A 26910-nucleotide genomic window follows, 5' to 3' on the forward strand; every position below is an offset into this window, starting at 1 on the left:
ACATTGGTGCTTTAATTTGTGATTTTTACCTCTTTTGATTATATTTGGCAGCTCTGTTCCAGAACAAATGTTTGCAACAGTAATATAACTAGTGGATAACTAGAGAAGGAATGTTAAAGTCAAATAGTTACTGCTGTCTGTAATTTGAAAGGGCAACATACAGGCTTATTTTAGGTTTTTGAGCTGTACAAGGGAAGAGTTGTTTGGTTTTTTTAACCCACACACTCACAGAATGTAAGCAACTGTATATGGCTGTTGTTAAATATAATACAACTCTACTTGCTCTTCAAAGTCATATTCTCAAGGTTCAAAGAGAAGTAATGATGAGCTACAGTCAACAAGAACACATTATTTATAATAAATTTTTTTGTGGTTTTGTGGGTTGTTTTTGTTTTTGTTTTTTTTAATAGTAATTTTCTCCATTCTTAGAACCACATACAAGAACAGGCAGCAATTTGATAACTAGCTCCATGGTCATTTCCAGTCACCAGCATCAGGGCACAAAAAGAATGTTGTGATACTTTATGCATTAAGTCTTGAAAAATGTTTTAAGATTCTTCTATGTAGGTCATGAGACAAGAAAGTATTGTTACATAAATTTTATCCTGCAGCTCTTTGGCTTTAATTATGCAGTCTTCTGAAAACAGCGAAGAGCTCACTTAATAGACTGTATCACATTTTGAGATAAGTGCCATATTTATAGCTTCTGTAATGTACATCAAAATGAGGACAATTACGTCTTGTATAAAAAGGCAATGTTGAAAGTTGCTATTTACAGTTAAGAATTTATTTTAACAATAAAAATGAGGGGGTTAATGCTTACAAAAATAGATAATGATGAATATTTGAAAGCTACTACCATGCTCAATGTTACTCTGTTGTGTTTCTCTTTAAGAATGTGTTGTTACAATTGTTTTATGGAATTGCAGACCACATATATCTAAAAATGAATAGACCTTTTATATTCATAAGGTAATTCAGAGTGTTCCAAGTTTTTATGTACTGCACACATTTTCATTTGCCACTTTGATCTATTTTCTTTCTGTTTCTTATGTTTTATTTGACATTTAAAAAAAAAAAAACCAAAAACAAACAAACAAGCAAACAAAAAAACCAAACACCAAAGCTGTCTTTAAATGTAGAGGTTTTATGTTATTTAGTTTTCTTTTTAAGTCAGATATTTGCCTGAGTTTGAGTATTATTAACTCCGAGCATTGCACCTGACTCTGATAGTTGTGATACAAAACCTTGTAAGTCTGACTGGAAAAGATATACATGTACGTCTATTCAAATACAGTGACAACCTCCCCAAACTAAACAATAACTTAGAGAAGTAGGTTGCTGAGAAAGCAGTGTAATGATATGAGATCAAGAAGCTCAAAAGTGTGCTTACAAACTGAAGGGACTTAGTTGCGCAAGCACAGACCTTGAAACATATGTTTTTTTTTTATTTAGGACACGTATGTGCCCAAGGCAAATCCAAACTTACTTCAAATAAGCTATCCCTACACTGTAGAAATCATGAACATTAAATTGTCATCACCTTCAAATATCCTTCCTGAACTTGTTTCAGAGAAACACAAAGCATGAAGATAATAAGGAAAGACCAAAGGAACAAAATAAAGAAATTACCTTAAAATTACTGGACTACAAATGCATTTTTTGAACAGGAAAAAGGACTATTATTGAAGCATCAGACTGAAAAACAAGTGCCAGTGCTATGCTGACCAATTTACAGGTTACCGGAGTTACTTTGACACTGCCATTGAAAGACTTAGGTACACATGGAACCTTTAATTTATTACCAAATTACTTGAAGTTTTTTTACTTAAATAGCACAGTAAAACATTTATTTAAACCAATAATTTAAATATGCATATTCACTATGACAAAAACTTCTAAAAATCTTTAATATTCATTTTTCCTCTTGCTAAAATAATTGTAAGTACACATTTTTTTTTTTTTTGCTTATTTTGTCATAAATTTATTATATTCAAGATTGCCATAAATGGTTATTTTAATATTCAAACCAAGTTCCTAATATTCTTCTTATTATTCATAGTATTTTCTTGCTCTTTAATGGACAAATAATTTCCTTAAATGCACTGTTCTTTTATATCTACAAAATTTTGTTTCTAGAAAATCACTCTTGCCTTTAGCATCTGTGCTTCTGCAATTACATTGCATTCGGTTTCATTGCAGTGCTTGTAAGGTTCCACATTATCCCTTATTCTCTAGTCCCTGTATATTAATTCTTTTTATCCTTACCTGACCTTTCTAAAGCGAAGTTTACGTTGGAGCAAACCATGCTTTCACATGTGGGAAACCTCCAGAAAGACTCTAATATGTATCACTTCTTTTTGGTATATGATTTGTGATAAATTCCCTTCCATCTTGCCTATACTGTTAATGTGCCATGGAACTTCATATCACTTTGCTGTCACAGGAATGGGTCCATAGTTATTAAAAACCGTTATGAACCAGATGATAGAAAAAGTGTTTGAATGGAGGACAACTGTGCAGATATACTTTAGGTGCTTAGGAGTGCTTCCGAGCAGCTGGCACAGTAGAACAGCTGTCACTGAAGTCGGCTTGAATCCTGGATGTTGGATGTTGGATGTTGGTTGGATGTTGGATATGGTACTGTTTAGAAGTGGTTTATGTGAGTAATCTTGAATATTTAAGGTAAGGGAGAGTTCAAATGGCAGAAGGAAAGAAAAGAAATGTGATTTACTCATTGGTGCTCTCTTTTTACAGAAGCAAAAAGAATATTTATAATGAGAATAAAATGCTAACGATTTTTAAAGATATTTTAAGGGTGTTAAGGATATTAGCTTGGGCTTGTGGGTTTCCTTTGAAGCAGCAAACATCACTTCAGTGTGTTGTGTCTGCTTACTGCTTTAAGTTTTTCACTGCCCATGGAGAATATACTTTTATTAAGAATGTGAAAGGAAGTAGTATAGCATTCGTTTCAAAAATAAAACCAAAAAACGTAAGATATTGAGATAAATACCCTGTGAATTTATCAGGAGAACAATTAAGATTCACAGAGCAACTTAAGACACAGTGGGGTGGGTTCTCTGTCTTACAGATCACATCAACATTTTCTCCTCCACAAAGCTGAGTACAAAGTATGTTCAAAAACCAAATGCAGAGTCTACTATCTTGTAGCTATTCACAGGATCAATATCTTTAAACAGGAAGTTTGTCAGTTTTCAGACTTAACATTCTCCCTGACATTAGCACATATTGGAAACAAGAACAGTTTCAGACAATCCCTAAGCACCCACATACTGCCATTTTTTAATGCCAGGTATGTTTTCTAACAGAGGTAAATATCTTCTAATATTTTATGTGTCTGTCATACCATATCTTGACTTTATGAAAAAATATGAGAAATGGCTCCTGGTCTTTTGGAGTGCTGTGAGACCGTGTGCCTGCCAACAGTTCAATTCATTAATACAGCATTAAGATAAAAGACTATAAATTTATCCTCTTCCATGAAACAAAAGCCCTGACCATGTTTTTTAGAGAAAGCATAAATCAGACCCACATCTATTTATGTAGACGCAGAACAAGATAAATATTTAATTAGCAATTTTATACTGTTTATCAGTTATGAGAAACAAAAAATCTCTGTTGCACCACCCTGATTACCTCTGCAAAACACAGAACAGAAAGAATGTAAAATGGAATTTACAGATGTTGGCTTATCAGAGTCATGGGTACTGTGCAGCTTGTTGAATTGCTGTTTATTGATCATTCTTGCAATGCCTGTGTATCTAATTAAAAGTTTAATCTGATATATGCACCCATTAAAAAAAAAAAAAAAACAAAAAAAGACCAAACAACTTTATTTGTTACAGTGTCACATTCCATATCTTAATGTGTTTTTTGACTATTGTAGCCCCGGACTCTTTTTCCTTTCTCTTCCATAGCTTTTTCCTTATCATAAATGACTGCTCTATTATATCTTTTTCCATTTTCAATAAGCTCATTTGGAATTTCTCTGTATATCTAATTCAAATGAAGGAGAGTCTTGTTTTTACTTTAAAAACTCTTTTATATCTGGTTTTTGGACTTTTAAATTCAATTCAGATAAAAAAGAAGAAACAAATGATGTGGGAAAACCACCCGGCAAGTCCATCACTTTTCTTAGCAGTTCCCATTACTATTGACACAGGACTCCTCTGGCTGAGACGTAGTTTATGGCTTAGTCTGTGACTTTCGAAAACATTTGAGTCACATTAGAATGTTCTGTGGGGAGATAAAGAAGCTGACAACTCTGAATGGCTTGCCTCAGATACGATAAACAGACAGGATGGTTTGTCTTTAACAGTTTGCCTCATTTTTCCATCTTTGTCTTATTCTGACAGGATTTTCTAACCGACAGGTAGTCACTTCAGAAAGTCCATCCAATCTTATGGAGCTTTCACTCAAACAATTCTTATTTGCTTCTGCCCATAACTCAGCACAAATCTCAAATATTCAGCTATGGCATGACAGAAATAGAGGTGACAGAGTTTTCAATAACCGAGTCACAGTCATCCTTTCTGATTTTCTATTTTTGCTCCAGTCACCAAGCCAGCATAGCCCTCAAGGACTAGGATGTGTTAGTCACTGGGAGGTGTGAAGCCAGAACCAAAAGGTTATTTTAAAATGGAGTAAATGAAGTTAGGGAAAATTTATCCCACATTCTCAGATGCCTGGATAGTACCAGTAGGCTCTTCCTGATTTACACCTGTTCAATCTCATACTCTCTAGCTCCTCCTTCCTGTGTTCAGGTTTTACTGATTTCTGTTGTCAGCCATATTAAGTTAGGGGGAAGAGCTGTGGGTACTATCGTCTCGTGAAGCATTGAAGTGGGACTTCCATCAGTTTGTATCTAAACTCCATTACGCGCAGCACTGCAATTAGTTGCATAAATAGTCACATCTCGTTTTGGTTATGCAGGCATTCAGCCTCTTAACTTGTGTACTCAGGGTGCACATAGGTTTCAAGTATATCTGATGGCTTTGTTTTTCTCATCTTTCATTTTAGGGAAACTGTTAGAAATGTGTGTATGTTAGAATAATTATAGGTAGAAAATTGGTTGAACAGAGGAATATTGAGCTTAATTCAGTTCCCAGAACGATAATCAGAAATTAGGTAACTATGAATTTTCTTTGGCCCCTGCCAGCTAGATCACAATATCTGTAGGGGGTAAACCATATTAATGACAATATTTATTTATTTCCCCATTTTCTAATTATTTAGATTCTGCACCTGGATCAAAATCAAATGTAATTTTCTTGCCCATTTATGACTATACAACCAAGAGGATCGGGGAAAATCAAATATAGGATAACTGCAGGAGAAGCACAGGTTAGTTTTACAAGTTTTTGTACTCAGCAGATCTTTATAGTAGCTCAGGAGGCTGAGTAGCTTTCTTGAGTCTTTTTTAGTAGCTGAGCGATTAGAGTGACATTTTGCTACTTTGAAGGGCATGCTAGCCGGTAATTACTTTTTTTGTTTAAAAAGTATGGTGTCATGAAAATTACTGATGCAATATTATGGTACTACTCCAGGTTAATACTACAGGCTTTAATGGCTATTCCCTGAAGAAAGTTTTATCTCTGCATGAAAAAGTATTTGTTTGTTTGTGTGCTTTACTGCCTGTATTTCCCAAGTAAAAATCTCATTGCACAATAGCAGAACATCAGAGAGTGCTTTGGATTCACCAGTGCAAGATGTGGATCTGAAGCTTATAGCATGTTTAAAGTGTATTGCTTTCTATTTCTGACCAAAATAAGTTTATTAGAGAATGGTTCAAGGCAGAAAAGGAAAGAAAAAAATGCAAATAAAAGGAACTCGAGTTATTGAAGTAAACCTAGTGTAAAGCCTGGGCAGGATGAGACCTTAGTGCTTTACTGCTGCTTTTGTGCTGTGACTGCTGCAGGGGCAGGCTGCAGTGAGATGCTTGTTGTTTGGCTTTTTTTTGCTTTGAGAGCAACCTCAACATGTCATGTGCTATGGTAGTTGTTAGCAGCTATGGCTCCATACACACAAGTGCTATCTTGTCCTCTTTTGCACCTTTATTTCCCTGGGAAAATGATAAAGGTCAAATGCTTTCCTAAATAGCTGACTAAATATTTCCCTCAGCTAAAATGGCAGAGAATGCCATAAGGCAAATGTGACTACAGCTGGGAGGTTTCATTTCATTTTTGTCCTGCTCATAAGACTAAACTTGTCACTGGTGCTTAATATCCAGTGACTCAGGAGTTGGGAGCTGAATTAATTCTCAAACTCTTTGTTTGCACTCCAGTGTAATGCACAGCATGCTGCTCTCAGCTCTAGCGTAGCCCACTTGCCTTTTGAATATAACAGCAATGCTGACCTTTTAGAAAGAATTGTCTTATTCTTTCCAATGGATGGGGATATTTCTCAGGTCAGACTAAACATAGATGTCTGAATTGGAATGAATATATTTGCCAGAGCAATAAAATCAAGTGAAAATCAAAAGCAATCTGAAAGAAAAAATGCTTTCATTAAAGTAAGGAATCAAAGACAAGAGATGTCATAATGCACACGAACATTAAAATGTAATTCTTCTATGCATCCTTTCTCATATTCACTGATTTCCTTTCTGCTGACAAATAATATGCATGTCTAGAAGAATGTACTTTCCCACAAGGTAGCAGGATTCAAACTGCCATTTTTATTAAAAGCAGAGTCCTTCTTCATTTATTATTTTAAATTCCATTACTTGTTTCCAAGGAGATAAAAATATGCAGGAAAATCATCTGAGATTCAGGCTTGCAAGGCTGTTCTCTTTACTGAGAGCTAAATGTGCCCTGTTTTAATGAACAAAATACACTTGGAGCTGCTGTAGTAAAAGAGCCTGGGACTTGGGATTTCATTTTCGTCCAGGTCAACTTTCTGCTTGTGAGTGTTGAGAACAGGACTATTAAATATTCAAACCAGTATCAGATTATTACTTTGTGGCTCAGCTGTGCTGTTCCCTACGCTGATGCAGGCTAGGAAGTTCTTTTGCCCACCCACCCCTTACAGTAGTGGCTGTCTCCTGGCAGTGCCAGGTATTTCACTAGCAGAAGGCAAGAATGGATAGCAGGCAGCAACTTTTTCTTCCTGTGAGTTCCTCTCAGGAAATACCAAGGTCTGGATAGTTCCTTATTTAGAAGGCTGTATCTGTTCTTTACTGTTGCCAAAGTAAAGTTCCAAACAGTAAGAGATTTCTTATTTCTTTCTCCTTAGCTTCCTTCAATAAAATCATAAAAAGAAAATATGATGGTAAATAGATCAGTTGTCTTACCTGATGTAGTCTTCACCACCTCAGTTGTATTTCTTAATCCCGTAAAGGAGAACTGGTAGAGCCTCCAGGACCTGGTATCTCCCACCTCCACTGAGCTGCGTTTCCATTGGTAAATGATCTCTTCCCTTGGGTAACCATCTTATTGCAATGGAAAATACAGAATGCTTTGTTTCATAGTCATTGCTAGGATTTTAATGTACTCTGGGGAGTGAAAATACTATTTTCTATTTCTGGAAGAAACTGGAGAAGCATATCGCAAGTAAATTTATATATATACATATATACTATTCCCTCAAGTTAGTTAGTAGTGCCTTTTAATGTAACATTTTCACTACTATAAATTAAAATATCATTTGATGTACATTTTTCAAAATTGAGTTTTCCATTTTATTGTACGTAATAGAATGTAGCGTTGACCATTTGTTTGCTAAGGCCAAAACCACTTCAGCTGGACCCAGTATTCACCCTTTGACCCAAACACAAAATTCAAGCCCTTAACTCCATCTCTTGCAATATAGCACCCATGTGCAAAGAGAAAGTATCAGGGCACAAGACTCCAATGCCAAAGATAAAACATTTTACTTTTGTGCTGAAATTTTAGCATAAATATTAATTACAAGGTTCTCAGAAGTCATATCATTTTTAAATCATATTCTTAAATTATCTTTGTGCACATGTGATTCCTGTACTTCAAAATAAATTCAAAATAAAGCTGAAAACCGTTGCATTATGTTTAGCAAAAGCCTAACCCTAACTGACTCTTAAGTATATAAATATAAGATTTTAGGAAGGAGTTCAGCATGGGTCAGGAAAGAGCTATTTCTAAGCAAGTTACTTACAGCTTGAAAATTCCAGGGGGCAGGAATGGGCATCCATTGGGAAGTTGTGTAACTGTAGCTGACACTCAGCGTCAATTGTCAGTCTGAGGAGAAAGAGATCAGGTGGTACTGAATGTACATGAGAAGCTTATGCTGAAAGCTTCATAATGTCAAGCAAAACAAGACTGTTATTAGTATGGAACCTGGGTATGAAATATGCATGCACACAATAACTATAGAAAGGAGAAGGAAACTATTGATATGTATGTATTGACTTGGCTATTCCAAACATAGGAAGACATTGTGCTCATTAGCAATTTGTGTTTTCTTTTCAGTTAATTGGCCCTTACCACCTAATTTATGGACTGTATAGTAGAATAAGATATGAAAGGTACTGTTTTTATGCATCTGAAGCAGCATTACTAATTATTAACAAATCCCTAAGTGGAGAAACAGGTCTTCTCATGGGCAGTAGCAAATCTCTGTGTCACAACATGCCAAAATACACAAGGAAAATGTATTTTACAGGAAAAAAACAAACACAAAAATCACATCTTAAGAAGTAATAGTCAGTAGTCCAAATTTAGATACGTGTTGAAAGACACAGTGGGGATATACTTCATTCCATTAATTTCATTCCATCTAAATTAAGTTGGAAGAGGAATGCTCTGGAAAGGTTTTACTATGTACTGAATATCAAGTGGTATAGGTGCTGGAGATCTTTGTGAGGCAGACACATGTACTTCTAGAAATCCAAAATAAAATGAGATATCCCCTGATTTGCCTGCTAAAAATGCAATCATTTTTCATTTAACTAGCCTATACGTAGCCTCAGTCATGCATGAGCTGCACGATACCTGAACTGTAAGCAAATAAAGCAGCAAAAGAAAAGGCTTTGAAAAGGAGGAAGGAGTGTGAGAGAGGAAAAAGCAGTAATGTTTATATGCTCCTTGAATCTCTATGAAAACTATAGATTTCTATTGTTTGCTTCTTCCTTGGTGTCCAAATTAACAACTCCGAGCTGGATGTGCTTTCTGGAGGCTGTGTGTAAGTACTACATTCATATGTCTCACAGAACCTCATCCTGTGGGATGTAGAGGGATTCTGTGGCTGCTAGTTAACAGATTAATGAAATCAAAAAGAAACTTTTATTCATTAGAACAATTCTCATTCCTCTTGAATCTATGGGAAGGTGTGTCTTTGACACAGAAGCTAAACTCCATCAGAGTCATCTTGGCTCATTTCTCCAGAATTTCATGGGCCTGGACTTGGGACTTCTGAAGGCTGGTCTTATCAGTAAAGTCTGAAGCAAAGAAAGCACTGTGTACCTTGACCTTTTCTGTATTCTTTGAGACCAGATCCCCATTCCTATTCAGTGGTATGCCCACACTTTTCCTAATCTTTCTTTTGCTGAGGATGCATGTGTAGAGGCTCTTAGTGCTTTCCTGTCCATCAGTGAATTCAATTTCAGTTGAATTTTGGCTTTCCTAACCTTGTTAGGAAACCCAAGTGTTTGGGCAGTGTCTCTATATTCCCCCTGCTTTCATGCATGAGTTTGTCAGGAGTTTTGTGTTGATCCATGCAGACCTCCTTACTTGATTTGTTTGCTGGTCTGGATTGACTGTTCTTGAGCATGGGGGAAGGAACTAAGAAAATCAACCTTCTCTCTGAAACAGAATCCCAGATCTGCAGTGATAACTACCACGTTTCTCTTCAGTATTAAAACAGGTTGAATCCTTACTGGCGCTTGCTGTGACTCACTAGAGAAACTAGGCATACATAAATATTTGATATAACTCTTAGTTATATCGCATATATCTCATTCTGATGAGGGGAACCAAGAGGACTGAAGAGAAAGGTGTCAAAGTGCAAAGAGACAGTAGTGTATCTAAGTCCAATTTAACATTTCAAAAGTAGATCTGGGATCTTCTTTATCACGCTTACTTTGATTTACCTTGGATTTCAATTCCAGTCCTTCTCTTATCTCTTGCAATGTGATGCAATGTGTAATGAATGTAAAATAACTACAAAATAAAACTCCTTTTTGTTATTCAAATATTTGCAACATTAAAAGGTTGTCTTAAGGAAAGCTTCAAATGATTCATTAAAATGCAAATGAACATACTTTTCTGCTTTTTTTTTTTCCTTTTCTTTTTGCCACCCAATAAAACAAGTGCAGAAAATCAAAACTGCTTTGTAAAAATAGGCTGAAACTCAGATGGTCTGATGGTCTGTCTTACGCCTAACATCTTTGATTCTGCACTCTAATTTAAATTTTAAATTCTCTTGAACAGATACCATTTTTATCTTTGCTTTACATAGTTCCAACTACTATAACACATTAGAAAAACAAAAAAATAACATGAAATCCATACATAGGACTTCCACATTTAGGAAATATATTATAACTGCGTATAAATTATTTAATTTAGTACACATTGCATATGTAACATTAAAATGTAGGTATGCATGTAACTTAAATATTTAAAAGATTTGTAAAGGTCTCAAAAAAAAAGTCCAGACTGATGAAAAATCTGAAGACAGGCATTTCAAGTTTAGATTCATGGAAATTTTAGTGAAACAGGGTATATCCGACCAATGATAAAAGGATATTGGTTTTTTATTAATATATTTGAGGAATGAAATATTTTGTCAGGATGAAGCCTTATCTATCTAAATAGTAATTGGTTCAGAGTATGAGACCTCTGCTGCAGTTAATATCTCACTTATAACATCTCCTACATTCAAGGATATTTCAAATTAATTATTTTAACCCAATAAAAAGTTAAAAGCCAATATGGTCCAAACCACAGGTAAACAATAAAACACACAAAAATGAAGATGAATTACTTTAACCATGCTTGTATTCTTTTAAGTATAGAAAAACAACTATTTTGAGAGCAAGGCAGTAAAACCTATAAGTAGAATTTAAACTATTTTACTGCATCAGTATCAAATAAATTGCATGCAAATAGTATGTTCTAAATATGTGCCTTTTTTAGGGTTGCACACATAAGGGAAAAACAACATGCACTGATGTCAAGTGACCTGAATTCACAGAACCCATCTTTTTGGCTTTCCCTTGAGAAAACAAAATTAAAGTCAAGTGTAAATACCTCAGTGTGTACAACACTCTGCCATCATTCCAGATCCTGAGCATCCTATTAGGAGTTGTTATCCAGTGAGCATCAGCTTTCTTGGAATTTCGGAAAAATGTGTCAGGTATCCAGATCTTCCCAACCATGTTGCTGTTTAATCTGAGCACTTTTATAGTGCTGTTGAACTTCAGACGTCTGTCATACCACGTTTGGGCGAAAAATATATCAATTGTATATTCCTGTTGTGTTAACCAGAAATACCGATGAAAACATAGCACTTAGCATTTCACATTACTCCTGACATACTTTCCTTAATGTGATATGAAAAAAATGAAAAATGTGAAATACAGATGATAGTGGAAGTGATAAAACCATTTTTAATGAGACTTTTGAGAGGGTTATTTAACAAAGATTATTGTTTTAAAAATATATACTACGTCATTATTTTCCTATTGACAAATTGACCCACAGTAAAATGGAGCTATGTCTCTATTGTACATATTCTGTATCCCCATGCCTCAACCCACAACTGATCATTGCCTTTATTGGCTGTGACTGCTAGTTAATGTCAAAGTGGTGTAATCTCACTTTCCCTGGCACCCACCAGGCAGCCAATAGCTGCAAAGGGAATTGTAGAATGCAAAAGAGTCATCTGAGATTTCTTTCAGAACATAAAAACTGCAGGAAAAAAGTAAGTAGCCATTGTGCTGCTAAGGTTAGACCAGTTTCCATCAGCTATACAAAAACATAATTAAACTTTGCTCTTAGCATTTAAGTTTTCCCTTTTATCTCAATGGCAGGAGTGGTAATATCACTGGTGAATGCTTTTGCCTGTTTCATAGTAATCTGGGAACTCTGTCCCATAGGGGCTACACTGTCACAAAACAATGTAGAACACAGCACATAGATGTCTGAAGATATGTTAAAATTATTATTATTCACAGTTTAGTTTGTTGTCTCATCCAGATTCATAGCTCATCTAGTCCGCACACCAATAATAATGAGGTTTAAAAATAATTTATGTATAATGTGACATTGAAACTAATGGAAACCTTGTAATGTCAAAAATGATGGAGATTTTGCAACAAACTGAACACTGTAGAAAAATGTGGCAGTCATTTACCTACCATATTGATAGCATTCACTGGCCCAATACTGTTCACATACATGTCTGTGTGAATTACTGTGGGTTTAACTGTAAGAGAAACAAGAAGCACTACTATGAGTGAAGGTCAAAGTCAACTGCAAAAGAGTCAAAATGATGAAAGGATTGTTTTAATACCTCTGTTGTATAACTATGGATGCCTCACATTTAGATTTGCTGGTAGAATAAATATAATTTTACAGCACTGTCTCCAGGTTAAAATAAGTTGAACAAACTTATGAGTTCAACAATGAGTTGAACAATTCTTCTCAAACTTTGAGATGAATTATTGTATAATATCTATCAGATATATAATTCTATCAGAACAAATTCTCTTATGGTATGAGAACAAATGCAGAAACCAGCGTCACTACTTTAGTGAGTCATATCTAATGCAGAGTATGTGTATTTCGTGTCAAATCACAGCAACACATCTGACAAAACACTATCAACAAAAGTAAACTTATTCCTTTCACAATATATTGCATCACTCATTCAACATTACTATGCTGAAAGCAGTGAGACTGCTGTTGCCTGCAGAGATAGCTGTAGATCTGTAGATAAGTGACGATTTCACAACCCCCAAATAGTATCAATACTCAAAGCCCTAAAACAGGAAATGAAAACACTTCTTAGAATAATTTATTTTGAAATTACTCTACTTTAGCTTTATTGTTCTCATGTACCTTGACTAAAACATGTTCAGTTGTTTTCCCAGATGCTTTTTATGAGTGCTTAATTTTTCTCAGCCCTCTGATGTCATAGAGAGAATAAGGCAAATTCCTCTGCTGATTTAGACTACATGCATGTGCTGAAGGTTAGATGCTTATGTTATCCCTTATTGTAAAATGCCTTTAGTTTATAAGCCTATATAAACTTGCTAGAAGAAGCTTCTTTCATTAATCTGGCCATTTTCTGTGTTCCTCTGCCTATCTCATCTGTGAATTCTCTTTTTTTACTGTAAACTTGCTACTTCCATATCCTCTTCTACATACATACTCTCTGGCTGCTCAGTGCCCACATCGGGCCTTCTTAGTCTAACTCCCATGAGCTCAAGGACCCTTATCTCTCACGTCCTTCAGTAATCAATGAAGAGAAAGATCCCTGCAAAAGTTGTTTCAGTTCAAATAAGATTTCCATTATGGGTCTGAGCTTGAATCGATATACATGCATTAGCTGTGGGGGAAACCTAGGGAAATTAAGTCAATCTACTTGATTGCATTTATCTTTTGTGAAACATTCCTGGGTCACTTCTTGCTCTGCTGAGCAATGATTCGACAGATTGACATGGAGTTGCATCAGTGGAGGGTCAGGTTGGGTATTAGGAAAACGTTGGACACCAGAGTGTGGTTGGGCAATGGAACAGACTCCTCAGTACAGTAGTCATGGAATCAAGTTGCTGGAGTTAAAGGAGTACCTGGACAATGCTCTCAGACTGTTTGGATTTGGGGTGGTTCTGTGTAGAGCCAGGAGTTAATCTTTGAGGGTTATCCAGCTCAGGATGTTCTTTTGTTCCATGGTTCTAAACTGCATCAGTCAATTCAGACCTGTTACTGTCTGAGTCCCTGAGAGTCCATTGTGCCATGCAAGAATCAAACTGCATTCTCCTTACTTGGGCCTTCCTTTACAATATATTTTCCTTGATTCTCTAACAACCTCTTAGGTACACAAAGAAGAAAAGAACTCTTATTAATTCCCCTAAATCCTGTTCAGGTGCATGACTGCATGTGGCCAGATTCAGCAAATTACAGCAGTCTTATTAGCTGTCTCAGGAGAGATTTAGGAATCTTAAAAATGTATGCAGATTTCCGGCTTCTTTTTGTGGTATTTTACTATCTCTTATTTTGTTCTCATAACTACTTTAGATGAATTCTGCTTCAGGCACAGTATAATATTGTGTGAAAATCCTTTCACTTCACCACTTCATCAAAGTTGGGCTTAAAAGAAAACCAACATACCTCCTATATCAGGTCTTAATTTGTTGTCATATCCTTCCAGCAAGCCATTTAAAATAAGAGTGACGTCACTCTCATGAACCTTGGGAGTCAAAACCCAAGTCTTATTTGAAGTGTAATCTTCGTAGTCATCATCTCCCTTTTGGGTGGAACTGTTAAAGACATAAAAATGAAGAAATGGAAAGCCTTGAAAAGTATGAATTTGTAGGCAAACTCTCCGGAGACAATACATGCTTCAGATTTCAGTAGTATTGTACAAAACATTGAAAAGTGACCTGCTTTATAAATGGAGACGCACAGGAAAGATCACACATTACAGCTGAGGTTACAGCTCACTTTAGCAAAACGTCCTTTTAATGGGGTTGAGCTCATACTCTATATATTCAGAGAAGCATCAGCGTTTATCACCTTTGGTGTGGCTGTTTTGCCTCTCACTGACTCAGGTGGGACCTATTATAAAACAAATCTAATTGTCATTATGACAAACAATTGTCATGCAACTCTCCACCAAAATATCACTTAGTATGTACAGAGTGTTGTTGAATTACTTTCTTTTGAGAGAACAATTTGATGCAACACATTACTGACAAGAACAATAATTAGATTCATTCAGTCACACAGCTTCTCTCCATTCCGATGAACTTGAGCTTATTGTGCATTTGGAAAGTTCAGTATAATTTTTTTCCAGTGTTTTTCACTTTTGCTAACCAGAACACAAAAAGAATAAAAATATTCCATCTACCATTTCTTTCCAGCTTCTGAGCAGTATGGCAGCAGATAGTAAATTCAACCTGCTTAGTGCAGTAAGAAAGAAGTTAGTAACCAGAAACATGTTGACTAGCCTTTATGGTTTTTGTGCTATCTTCAAATCTGTGCTGCCAGTTACAGACCAGAAGATAGTCTCTTAGAATATGACATCATTAGTTACGTCAGTGCTTATCAGAACTGAATGGTGCTAGACATTTGTAAGATTGTTTCTGGCAGAATATGCCAGTGCTTTCTTTCCCTGACCTTCTTCTATAACGAAGTTTGAACTCTGATGGATATTGAAACTCTTAATGACATTATAAATGTCTTTAGTAAGTGGGTGGAGTTTGGATATGAATGAGTCAAAAATTAATGTTCCTATTGGGTCTGAATCTGTACAGTCTCTCGTTAGCAGCACAGAAGTGGGTAAGTGCAGGGAAGCAGATTCGCAGGGGGTAGAGAGCTCGTGCTTGTCACATGTAAATGAAAGTAGACGTAGTTGATCGTGTTTGTAGGAGTGATTGTGAAGGAATAAGTAGTACCAGAGTCTAAGAGCTCTGTTCTTCTAATGCAGACATTTGCTGAGCTTTGGCTTTGCATGTTCCTCCTACGGTGCTCTCTGATGCCCCTAGCTTAGACCTACCCAGCATGAGTAGCCTGAGGGTTTTCCCCTGTCTTGAGCCTCTGGAGCTGTAAGCCAGTGGCACAAGTACAACTTCACTAGGAAAGCAGCTTTCAGTTCTTTGTCCCCCATCAGCACAGTCTAATGAGAAAGAGCCACAGCACTGCTTGGCCTCATCGCATAAGACTGCTTTTTCCCAGGAGGTGCTGAAGGTACAATGAACTTGGAAGCAGCATGAGACTATGCACAGGACAAAAGCAAGCAGGAACACACAGCACAAATGAGAGCCAGGCTTGTGTTGCATTGAACTGAGCTTGCTATTGAAGCTACATCAACCTATGCCTTCATTGCCTGTACTAAATACCAGTACTGCAGCCTCCCTTTGGCAATACAGTCCACAACCTGTCTGCAGTATTTTACTGGCAATCAAAGGCTGAATTCTAAATGCCAATATGCTACATAGTAATCTGCTGGTAATGGAAAACAGGCCAAGATAATTAAATTGGTGAGGGAAATTTGTTTATTCAGCTGTCTCGGGTTCAAAGATCTAATTGCAATTCAAAAGAACATAATTGAAGCAGGGCTCTCCCTCCTGAAGGAAATCCCTCTAAATAGATTCATTGAAAACAGAAGGCACTAGATGGTATGTTTTTAGTCAGCAGAGTACATGAAAAAATGATTTGATGTATAAAAACCCATATTCCACTTGTATAGTCAGTTAAATATCCCTTCTCCAAGAAGAAATCCTTTTCTAAAGGGAAAAGAGAAAGCAAATCAAATACATCCTTTCACAAAGATAACGAGGCCCTGAATATGAAGGAGCTGCAAAAATGTCCAGTCAGTCAGATAGGACTAAGTGTGGTGTATTGGACATTGTGAAATCAGAAGATGAAAAAACATGTTTGTCTAGGACATCTCTCAAATTTAGAACAGCCTTATGGAAGAGCAGCCTGCAGGCACTCCATTTCCCTTGGTAATGATTTGTAGGAAAGTAATAGCTATTTGTTTGCTTATCTGGCATTCCAAACCATTTTGGCACTCTGAATCTCAAAATGCAACAAATGTTTTATGAGATTAGTGTGGAAGAGAGGGAGGAGAATACAGCCAATGCAACTAAGGATAAAGCCACTGAATTCCATCTTTTATCTGAATTCCAAGTGGATCATAAGTCAACATGGATATCCAATTGCCTAAATGTCTGTCTGTAAAATTGCATAGCAGCCAGAACAATCAGCGGTGAATCTATATCCAGATGAGCAGAGTTTTAGCTGTGCAAGTGCCATTAAAACTAATGAAAGTTATAATGACAAAGCCCTTTTCATCTCCTTAAGACTTTCAGATCTGTCCTTCTGATTATATGGCCTAAATTTTGCAAGAGCTTTTAATATCCAGAACAAATTTGGTAAAGCCCAGATTATACTTAAATACACACAGAAATCTGTTTTTATTTTTGTCTGTGAGAAGTTTTCATGTCTAGCAATAGAGTAAGCAAAGGGCGCATGTATTTCCCTCTTTGCAGATAACAGTAAGTTTTTTGAAAGTTACTGTTTTGGACATAGCAATAAATTACTCACTGAGATATTACTACTTCTCAAATTAATGTTGTAGTAAGATGTGTTTGAGACTAATGTAGGTATGCACAGTTTCACTATTTGAAATACAGACAGTTTAAGGAAGTTGGAATGTAAAACTGAGACTTCATATTGTAGAGTAATTAAGAGTTGGAAGGTGCTTTTGGAGGTCATCTGGTCCAATCCCTTCTCATTGTGCTACTTGAGACTGCAAGAGTTTGCTATGTATGTAATTACTTAGGTATATAACTACTATTCAGCCTGAAGTTCAGAGGGGCTCTTTGAATGTGTCAAATTACTTGAAACACCTAATCACAAAGTGGATAGAGGGCAGAAATGATTAGATGTTTATCAACGTTTATTAATCTAGATTAGAAAGTGCATTCCTTTGGACAACAGGATGCTTTGTGGAGAGGGGACACCACAAGACCGAGACCCTTTTTTCATTATTTCGAAACAAAATATGTAAGATCTATAACTTGGTAAATCATTCTACAGTTGTATATGAAACTCATGTCAGTGAAGTTTTTACCATAGCAGGGTCATAAAAGTTTCAACTCATGTTTCTTTCCCTCAGTTCTTCACTATACTGATCCGAATTCTGCACTAAATTGTTACTTGATTTATAACATTTGTATAGCTCTATTGTGAGGTTCTCATTGGTGAGGTGTAACTTCAGGCAAAACTGAGATTATATAAACTAAAAGTTTAGATTATCAAGATTTTTGCTAGTGCATATTATCCATATATTTTTTTGCAGTACCATCTGGGCAAAATTTTGTCACTGTTCTTCATGGAGCAACTGTCATCTCTTTAGGCAGAGCTATCTACTGCAGGTTGAAATGGGTTTTCCTATCAAGGGATGAAGAACTAATAAAGAGATGCTCTATTTGATTGCCACAGACACTTTTATAGACACCTTGCATCAAAAGCATCATTTCTAGGCTGGAAATGTGTTGAAATAGTGGAAGATTAGTTCAGTCACTTTGAGATGATACGTCTGCTTTGAAATTACTGATGCTTTGGGAAAGTCATTTTTTCCATCTTCTTTTCTTAACCTCATCCAGAATACAAAGCAAAGTCTGCTTGTCAAAGACTTCATTAATGTGCTGATATCCTATCTTAGCAGTACAAAGTCACAGTTGTCCACATAACAGTTTTGGAATCCATTCCTCCACTTAGTATACTCAATATGATGGCTTTATCATTTTTCTTTTATTTCCCTGAAGTACAATTGAGGGCTATGTAAAAATAATATATATATATATATAAATTTGGGAAATAACAATATTAATGGTATTTAGCTATCATAAATTAGTATGCTTTGAAGTATGCTCTGGACTAAATTCTTAAGTTCAAAATTTAAATAAATAGTGGATTATCTTTCTCGGAGCCACCATGTTCATTTAATTGCTAATTTAACGTCAGTATTAAAACGTTTTTTACAATCTCTGATGTTCTGTGACATCTTTATATGAAAGACACTGTAGCTTACAGAAGCACCACATGTAGCATTCCTTGGAAAGACGCCACCATTTGTCAGTAAGGATGCACTGCACATCATTTGAAATCACATTCAACAGCAACAATTTTTCAGTCTAAACTGAGTGACAGATTGGGCACATCTTTTTTCATTAATTAGCAATCGCTCACAAAGAATATTCCTCTGGAATAAGGTAGATATTTCCTAATTTACAGGATGGTGATTTTCACAACTAGGCACTGCAGAATTTGAATGGTGAAATACACAATAAAAAGGAAATAGTGCTTTAATCTGAAGCAGAAACCTACCTTGATAGCTCAAACTCTCAGCCCTCAGATATGAAGTCATATATTTAATTGGTTAAAATCTCTAGAATTTGCCATTCTGTGATTTTGTGGAATCTGACTTCAACAAAGATATTCTGATTTTTACCTGATGTACCTCGATATTTAACTTTTCTAAACATAGAAAATGAATTTTAACAATTTGCGAGTGTTCCTGTAAGAAACTTCCAGCAAGCGTCTGTTATCCCTGCTGGAATCCGCTTGCTATTGCACTGCTGTTTGCAAGCAGAATCACAGTGGTCACAAAGTGCCTGAAGAAAAAGACCTACAGCAGTACTGAATAGCCAACAACTAATTAGTTTAACTACAATTAAAATCTATCTGTCAAAAAAATCTGACCAATTTTATCTTTTATACCAAATATCAATGGTAGCTACAGATCCTACAGCAAAGATTTAATAAACCACTCACGCACACAGTAAATCTCCACTTATAGCACCAGTGTTTTCTACCTTACAGTGAAGGACTGAAACAAAGCTTGCTGGTTTACTTCACAGCATTGTTTAACTTAATGAATACTCAAACTAAATCCTTTGCTGTGCATAAAGATTCACTGCAATCTGTATGCTATACATTATTCATGATGATAAAATGGTCACTGGGAGGGAAGGATGTATTCTGTGTTTCCCTGCAGATAGAAAGATGTGAGTGTTCAGCGAAGAGCATATTTGCGGGAGATCATAGAGGCTGTGGAAATATAACCATATCTATCCTCTATTCTGTTGTCTGCCAATTGTATATTTAAATAAAACTATTTCATTTAAGGTAGAAAATGTTTTCACAAAGCAATATACCAAATTTTCTCTCCCTGCTTACCTCTCTCTCTATCCATCTGCATTGTTTAAATCCTAAAGTCTTACCCAGGACCAGATCTCACATGGAATCATATCAGTTAGAAAAGATCCTTAAAGTCAATCAGTCCAAGTGCCCACCTAACACTACAATCCCACTGCTAAACCATGCCCCTAAAGCACTACATCCACACACCATTGCCTCATGTTCTATTACTTGTCTCCTGAGAAAAGAGATTGAAGCGTCAGTGGCACCTGTTTTCTGCTATATTATAGAGGGTTCACCCAATCTTTTTCATATAACATGAAGAGTATTCTCTTCTCAAGTAATTTGTCAGTTCCAACATCTTAAGCAGAAACTAAGTATGATGCTTTGCTTAGAGAGGAAGATGGGAAATCCAGTCAGTTATCTGAAGTTGCATAAAAGGAAATGAAAAAGATTGTGAGAGAATTGGGCTGGAAGATAAGTGAGAAAGTGTACTGTTATTTTGTTCCCTCCTCTTAGAGCACTGGTACTGATAAGACCATGATTCTGGTATCCAGGTGGATCTTTGTCCCAGAAGAGCCACACAACACCTGAAATTCTAAGATTCAGTATTTCTGGAAAAGCCTTGGTTTAGAGATGGCTTTTAGGGTGTGTTAGCTGTATTTTGGCCACTTAGTTGTATCATAAAGGAGTCTAGAGAAGGAGAAAGAAAATGTTTTCTACTGATACTTAATGATTTGGGTAGTTTGGTAGATTTTAGGTAGGTCACCTGTGTAAGATTATTTCCTGGACTACTGTTACAGCCCTCATTCCCTGAAATATTCTAATCATGTCAGGTACTGAAAATTTGATCATGAAACGATCAGACTAAAGACTTGGATAGCTAATGCAATGTTGCTGATAGCCGTGGCAAATGACACAAGTCTGTGAGCTCTATCTAATTGTAAAAGGAGTAAACTTGGAATTACAAAAGTCTCAGAAGGAATATTTTTTGTTTACCTCCATCTCTCCCCTCTCTTTTATTTTCCCTCCTTTTCTTTTAGCACAGTACTACACAACTCTGTGTGTAAAATCTGAGGCACTTGAGGCATGATTATTGTTGTTCAGTTGCTCAATTTGATTTGAAAAAGTGGAATAAATATTCTTGTTCTGTAATACTCAATGAGATACTTATATTTATGGCTTAGCAGAATACGTGCACAATTTTTCTGTATTTTGCCAGCATGGTAATTTCACCCAGAAGGAAGTCACTTCTGGAATCAATCATTCATGGTGTAGTCATCTCTGCATCATGATCTGTCAGTGTTTAGAAACAAACATGTGAGATGCCAGAAATTTCAGCAGTTTTTCATACTAAGTAACCCTCCTGAATTTTTATTTTTTAAATATATTTTTTTTAATTTTTAGGGGGGATTTGGAATTATTTTGCTTCTTTTCTACAGATGTGAGCTTTAAAATTTGTTTTGAACTGAATATAAATCTTCATTAGACTAAAATATAACAGAATATTTACATTGTCATCTCACATGTTTAAGAACACACAAAAACACTATAGTGTGATAATCCCCATATTGGGCTCGGAGTAAGAAACACAGCATGCTTATCCCAATTAAGGAACTACTGTCATTCTACTTGTTTTACTAAGCCAGGGCATTTAACGAATACCAAGCTAATAATATTACACCGTACAGGATATCTTCTGTTTTGTGCTTGACAGTACTGTGATAAACATTATTAGAAGGGCAAAGCTATAAGCAATTATCTTGACATCTCAGGAGAAAAAAGAATCTTGCCTTGTTCCACTAGTTTTGGAATGGATTACTTAGCTAAAGTCAGGAAATAAAAACCTTAAGCATAGCCTCCCAACTTTGAGAAAATCTTTTTGCTGGGCATGACAATTGCTTTTGTAATTATGGAACAGGAAAAGAGGTCTTTCTGTGAAAAACAAACTTCATATTTTGTGCTTACTTTCTTTGTACGTTTACTGTTACATAAGGTTGACAGTAAAAAGTTTGACATGCAGATTATCACTACATTAATGCTATGTAATACCAAACTTTCAATAGTGCAGTTTGAACATCCACAATCAGATCTTGAATAGTGCTACACATGGCATGGGAGTAATAATAATAAAGGATTATAGACTTCTCTTTCAAAGCTGAACTAGGATGTTTCTTTTACAGCTTAAGTGAAGGAGAGTGAGAAGGAACGTATTTTACATGAAGAAAGCACTTATTGCTGTTAAACTTGTGTAAAATGCTGGGCTGAAGCATCTTTGTATCCAAGGATATTATAGGTAATGCTTGTCAATAGGAACCCTCTGGTCTATACCAAAGTTTTGTTATCAACTTTTAGGCTTGCCAAAGATTTCGATTAGCATTCTTTTTAAGTTTGGAGAACAATGATATTTGAGGATTTGGATTTTGGAATGTCGGTAATCTCAACAGCAATACTTAGTGTATGGGAACTGTTGAGTCACAGCCTGAACCACCAATTGATCACCTGAGGTGAGCGCAGAGTCAGCCCTGGGAGTACAGATGAAGGCAGTTCAGCTCTGTGACTGGAATGGCTGCAGCCTGGCTGCACCTCTCCTAGACTCCATTTAAGTGCTGACTGCCATTAGGGAAAGATCTCATGCCTTACTGGAAAATAGATTTATTTGCACTTAAATAGCCATATGATAGCCCTTATCTTTAGTTAAGTGCATCAGGTGACTCCAAAAAATTTAGGGAGCCAGGCAACAAAAAAATAAAAACAATACAGATTTATTTGTTTCTTCCAAGTGTGTTTTCAATTCTTGCTTCTTTTGATCATGGAAGTGTCATAACTGTCATTTTTTATTATGCAACATACCTTTAAGTAAGGGCTGGATGAACAGAAAACAGTTGCTTCATACATAGCTCTTTAATGAACTCATCATGAAACTAACTCATTCACAAAATGAGTGTGAGCAAATAGTGAAAATTAAATTACTATTTTTCTTAAACAATCCTGTTGACTTCACATCACATTTTTTAATGCACGGTAACCAGTAGTAACTGATGTGTTCCCACTTAAACCAGCTTATACTATGCAAGACGCTGTTTGCACTCATATCCATAAAACAGACTGTGCATGGGTGGATGTGGAGTTAAGTCCTAATCACAGGGTAAATGTGTGCTATGTTAAGAATGTAAGTGTTGAGCTAATGTCTCTATGTCAGCTGAGTAGGAAATCTGTCAACAAGTGTGCCTGAATTTTCCCAGTGGAATGTATTTATTTTTATAAAATGGACTGTTTTGGTTTTGTTATGGAATTCCAATGGACATTCCTTGGTGGTTGGTACTATAGATGTGATTGTATGTTGGTAGTTTCTTGTTTCTCACCCAAAGTATCAACCTAGGATTTTTTTTATTATTGCTAACATGCAATTCACATCTTTTTCTTTACTGTCAGCAGCTCCACATTACATCCAGGCTTACCACATATGGTGTCTAATTCACAGTACCCCATAAGGTACTAATTCATGATTTGTTCTACCTGTAAACCATGCTTGCCTAGCTCTAGGTCTGTAATTCTTAAATAGACCATCGGTGCCATGTTTATAGATATGGGCTCTCCAGTCCCAGCCTGTGCCCTATCCCTTATCACATCATGCCTATACTCCTCTATGCTGTATCCTGTCTTCAGTTCTCAAGGCCTCATCTGTAGTACTACACTTTCTCTGTACTGTATCACCATGCAAAGCCTTAAAATTAACAGAACATGAGCAGAAGCTGAAGTAGGATGAAGACGTTTTACTAATCATAGTGTGTATTCCACATGGCTAAGTTCATATTAAGTTTTCCTTGCTCCAACGTCTTTTTATGAACAGACTTAAGCAGAGTATCTGGCAGAGAACTGATGAAAAGAAATTCCCCTGGGAGCCAGCAGAGCAAGCCTTTTACATGTGGTTTGTTCCCTTGAATCCCTAGGTAATTTAGCAAATATGCCTCAAGATATTTTATTAAATGAAGAACGGGTGCTGTTACAAACCTTGCCATTTCCAAGAGACATTCTCAGTAGAATGGTTTAGAAGAAAGGACATAACAAGAATGCACTGAATTGGCAATGTTGCCATTTTTGCATATCTCCATCAGATTTTTCGTGATTATGCTCTTCACACTGCTAATTGCTTAGTATTATGATTCTTGTGCAGAAAACCATGCTGGTAAAATTGTCATTGGTAGATGTGACAACCCTGTTAAAATACAAATTTCTTCACATGCTGTTTGGAATTTTTGCAGGTAAACTGGAATGAGAAGTCCTATTTAAAATACTACTTATTCATTATTAAGCTTCTATTTTTTTTCACTACAGCCTTTTTTTTCTATCTATTGAAGAGAACAAATCATTTTGTGTGCAGGTAACAACTGCAGATAACGTGTTTCTCATTCTCTAATCTGAATGCATATGGCAATGGATTTAATCACCTGCTAATCTACAATAACAAGAACAAAAGAAATATTGCTTGGTGTACTATAACTGAAGAATTAATTTTACAGATATAGTACTTTTCCTTTTTTTTCTCCCTTAACAGCTGTTGTAATGAAAGCTGCAAATTGTTTTCTGTTCAAAGTCTCTCCGGAAGTCTCTAAACACTCAAAAAATCCTTAGAGTTACCATGTGAGCTATAATTCTTAGTTTCTTTCCAAAGATTAATTTTACTACAAAACTTAAGTAGGTCACTCCACAAGTAATGCCTCCTATTTATTTCCATCAAAACTGCAGCAGCCCTTGTAAAACACACTTATTGAAATTTGTAAAAATAAAATTTGTTCTTATTCCTTTTAAGATTGAGCCCACGTAGGGTTTGTTTTCACACAGACATTCTCTGCATAAATGAACAGTAAATTATGAAACTCCAATAAATAATCCTTATGGAGGTGCCTACCCAGAGTAAAGGGTCTAAAGTTGTTGAATGCTAATAGCAAATATGAACTTGGGACTGCTTCATTCGAATACTCAGAAGCTGCCACTGGCAGTGGTGGCAGCTATAAGATGAAAGGAACACTGTCCTCATATGTGGGGAAATTCAGGTACCTTAGCTCTGTAACCTTTCTGACACCAGTGGAAGAGGAGAATGTCTTCATGTTTCTCTTCATTGTCTCTTAAATATTGTGTTCATAGCCTGATTAGTTACACTGGACTTGGAAGTTAAGAATGTGGTCCTAAAGATTTGTGGCAATTTAATCTCATGTGTTGCATTAGAGATTTAGTAAGGTTTTAAGTCATTTTAAGTACATGCTTTAAGTCTTTAATGCAGCTTAGTAAGGTTTTTGAGCTTCTCCCATAGAAACCAGGGAAAGAAAAATGAATATATTATATATAATGTATACATAAAATTAATGTAATGCTGATTGTCCTTGCCCCAAGGAGTTTACAAATAGCAATATATGTTTATTCACTGTAAAGCAGTTGTTGACAATATTAACTATTTTGGTCCAACAAAAGAGCAGTAAGATTTGTGATTGTCCTTTAAGGTCCTCAGAACTTTTTATCAATGGTAGCCTTCGACTCTTCCAAATCCGTATCTGCCAATAAAACAGCAATTCCTTTACTACCTTACAAAACAGTAGTGTAATGTACAAACAAATTAGGGTTCACAGGCTTCATGGGTCATAGGATCAAACTGCATCATATCATTTATATAGAAGCAAAAATGAGTGTTTTCGTTCCTAAGTAAAGCTACTATTCTTGGCAATGCAAATATTATTACACTGATCACGTGCTTTCTTTCTTCCAAATCCTCTTACTACATCACTGTACCTCCAACCAAAGTTGCATGCTGTAGTGATGGATTTCCTTTGCTTCTCATTTTTCTTTTCAACTGAGATGTGCTATCAGCCTAACAACCGAGCATATTAACCTTCTCTCATCTGTGTTCTCATACCACAGTGGCCTTTCCCTTCTCTCTAATTTCAAACAAAAAATGCATAATGCCTGACTTGACTTCATACGTTCATCATTTTGGTCTCTTTATTTGATTGTAATAACCCATATTCCTGAATCCCTGCACTGGTTTCCTATCTGAAGTAATGCCAGGCATCTTGCCACTCTGTTTGAAACATTGTCTAATTCCAATTCATAATTCATTTCCATATATTCTTCATTTCTACCTCCTATTCGTATCAACTGTGCAGCCTTTCTCATAGCTAAAACCCTTGCACTCAGAAGTCTCCCTAAGAGCTATCAATGATTCATCTGCAGAAAGTCAGGATGACTATAATTTGAGTTATATCAATTATTTTATTATATTCATTCACTGACATCTGCCTGCTTGTTTGCCTTAAGTGTAATATAAGTTTGGGCAGTGGTTTCTCAGATGTTTTGAAAATACTGCCTGTACCACAAATAAGTATGAGCCAGTAATCCGCACACAGAACTACATTATCAGTTTATTTGGTTTGGTGCTTTTTTTGATCACTTGAGTACATTTCTGTACACAGGCACAGTTTGAATGACTATATGTAGGTATAATGGCTCTTTAGCCTTTAAATCTAGAAATAAGAGATTTAGTTTGGGATAGCAAAAGAAGAAAGATACATGAACTTTCTGAACTTAATGAACCTTAATCAGCTGTGCTCCCTTGTCTGCACCAGTATTTGCTGTATGTTTCATTGAAGACTTCTAGTTGTTAATCTTCAGAGAGAAGTCTTTTGTGCCTTCTTTGTTTTTTGGAGTACAAAAGCAGAGTATGTCCTGTACCATATTTTTAAAGATTGTACAAGAAGTGGATGATTTATCTGACCATTATGAGTATAATTCAGACTGGTTTGATGACTTCCTTCGTCTTAGTCAACAATATGCATGGACCAGTGAGTTACAGAAGTGCAGCAGCAGCTACCAGCATATCTAGTAGTAATAAGGCTTTCTAACTTTACCTCATTAATGTAAGTTGTTCTTTATTTTTCCTTTTATTCTTCTTTTTCCTATCTCTTTTCCTGCTTTCTCTGAAGGACATTTTTGTACAGGATAAATTAAGTGAAAGTGCAGTTCAGTACATAATCCTCAATCTGTT

The 26910-nt window shown here is 36.0% G+C and overlaps 1 protein-coding gene across 2 annotated transcripts in view; it reads right to left on the minus strand.

Moving 5' to 3' along the window:
• GABRG2 (gamma-aminobutyric acid type A receptor subunit gamma2) overlaps positions 1 to 26910 on the minus strand; it is a 60564-nt gene that overhangs the window by 24978 nt on the left and 8676 nt on the right. For both annotated transcript variants that reach the window (XM_085518829.1, XM_015876420.3), the window contains exons 2-6: positions 14331 to 14479; positions 12356 to 12423; positions 11247 to 11467; positions 8152 to 8234; positions 7313 to 7450 (exon numbers count right to left, since the gene is read on the minus strand). In XM_085518829.1, coding sequence (XP_085374955.1) covers positions 7313 to 7450; positions 8152 to 8234; positions 11247 to 11467; positions 12356 to 12423; positions 14331 to 14479 — 659 coding nt within the window. The remainder of the gene's footprint in view (positions 1 to 7312; positions 7451 to 8151; positions 8235 to 11246; positions 11468 to 12355; positions 12424 to 14330; positions 14480 to 26910) is intronic.

Source organism: Coturnix japonica, chromosome 18, assembly GCF_054131305.1.
Source record: "Coturnix japonica strain WE chromosome 18, WE-NBRP24, whole genome shotgun sequence".
Lineage (NCBI taxonomy): Eukaryota > Metazoa > Chordata > Aves > Galliformes > Phasianidae > Coturnix > Coturnix japonica.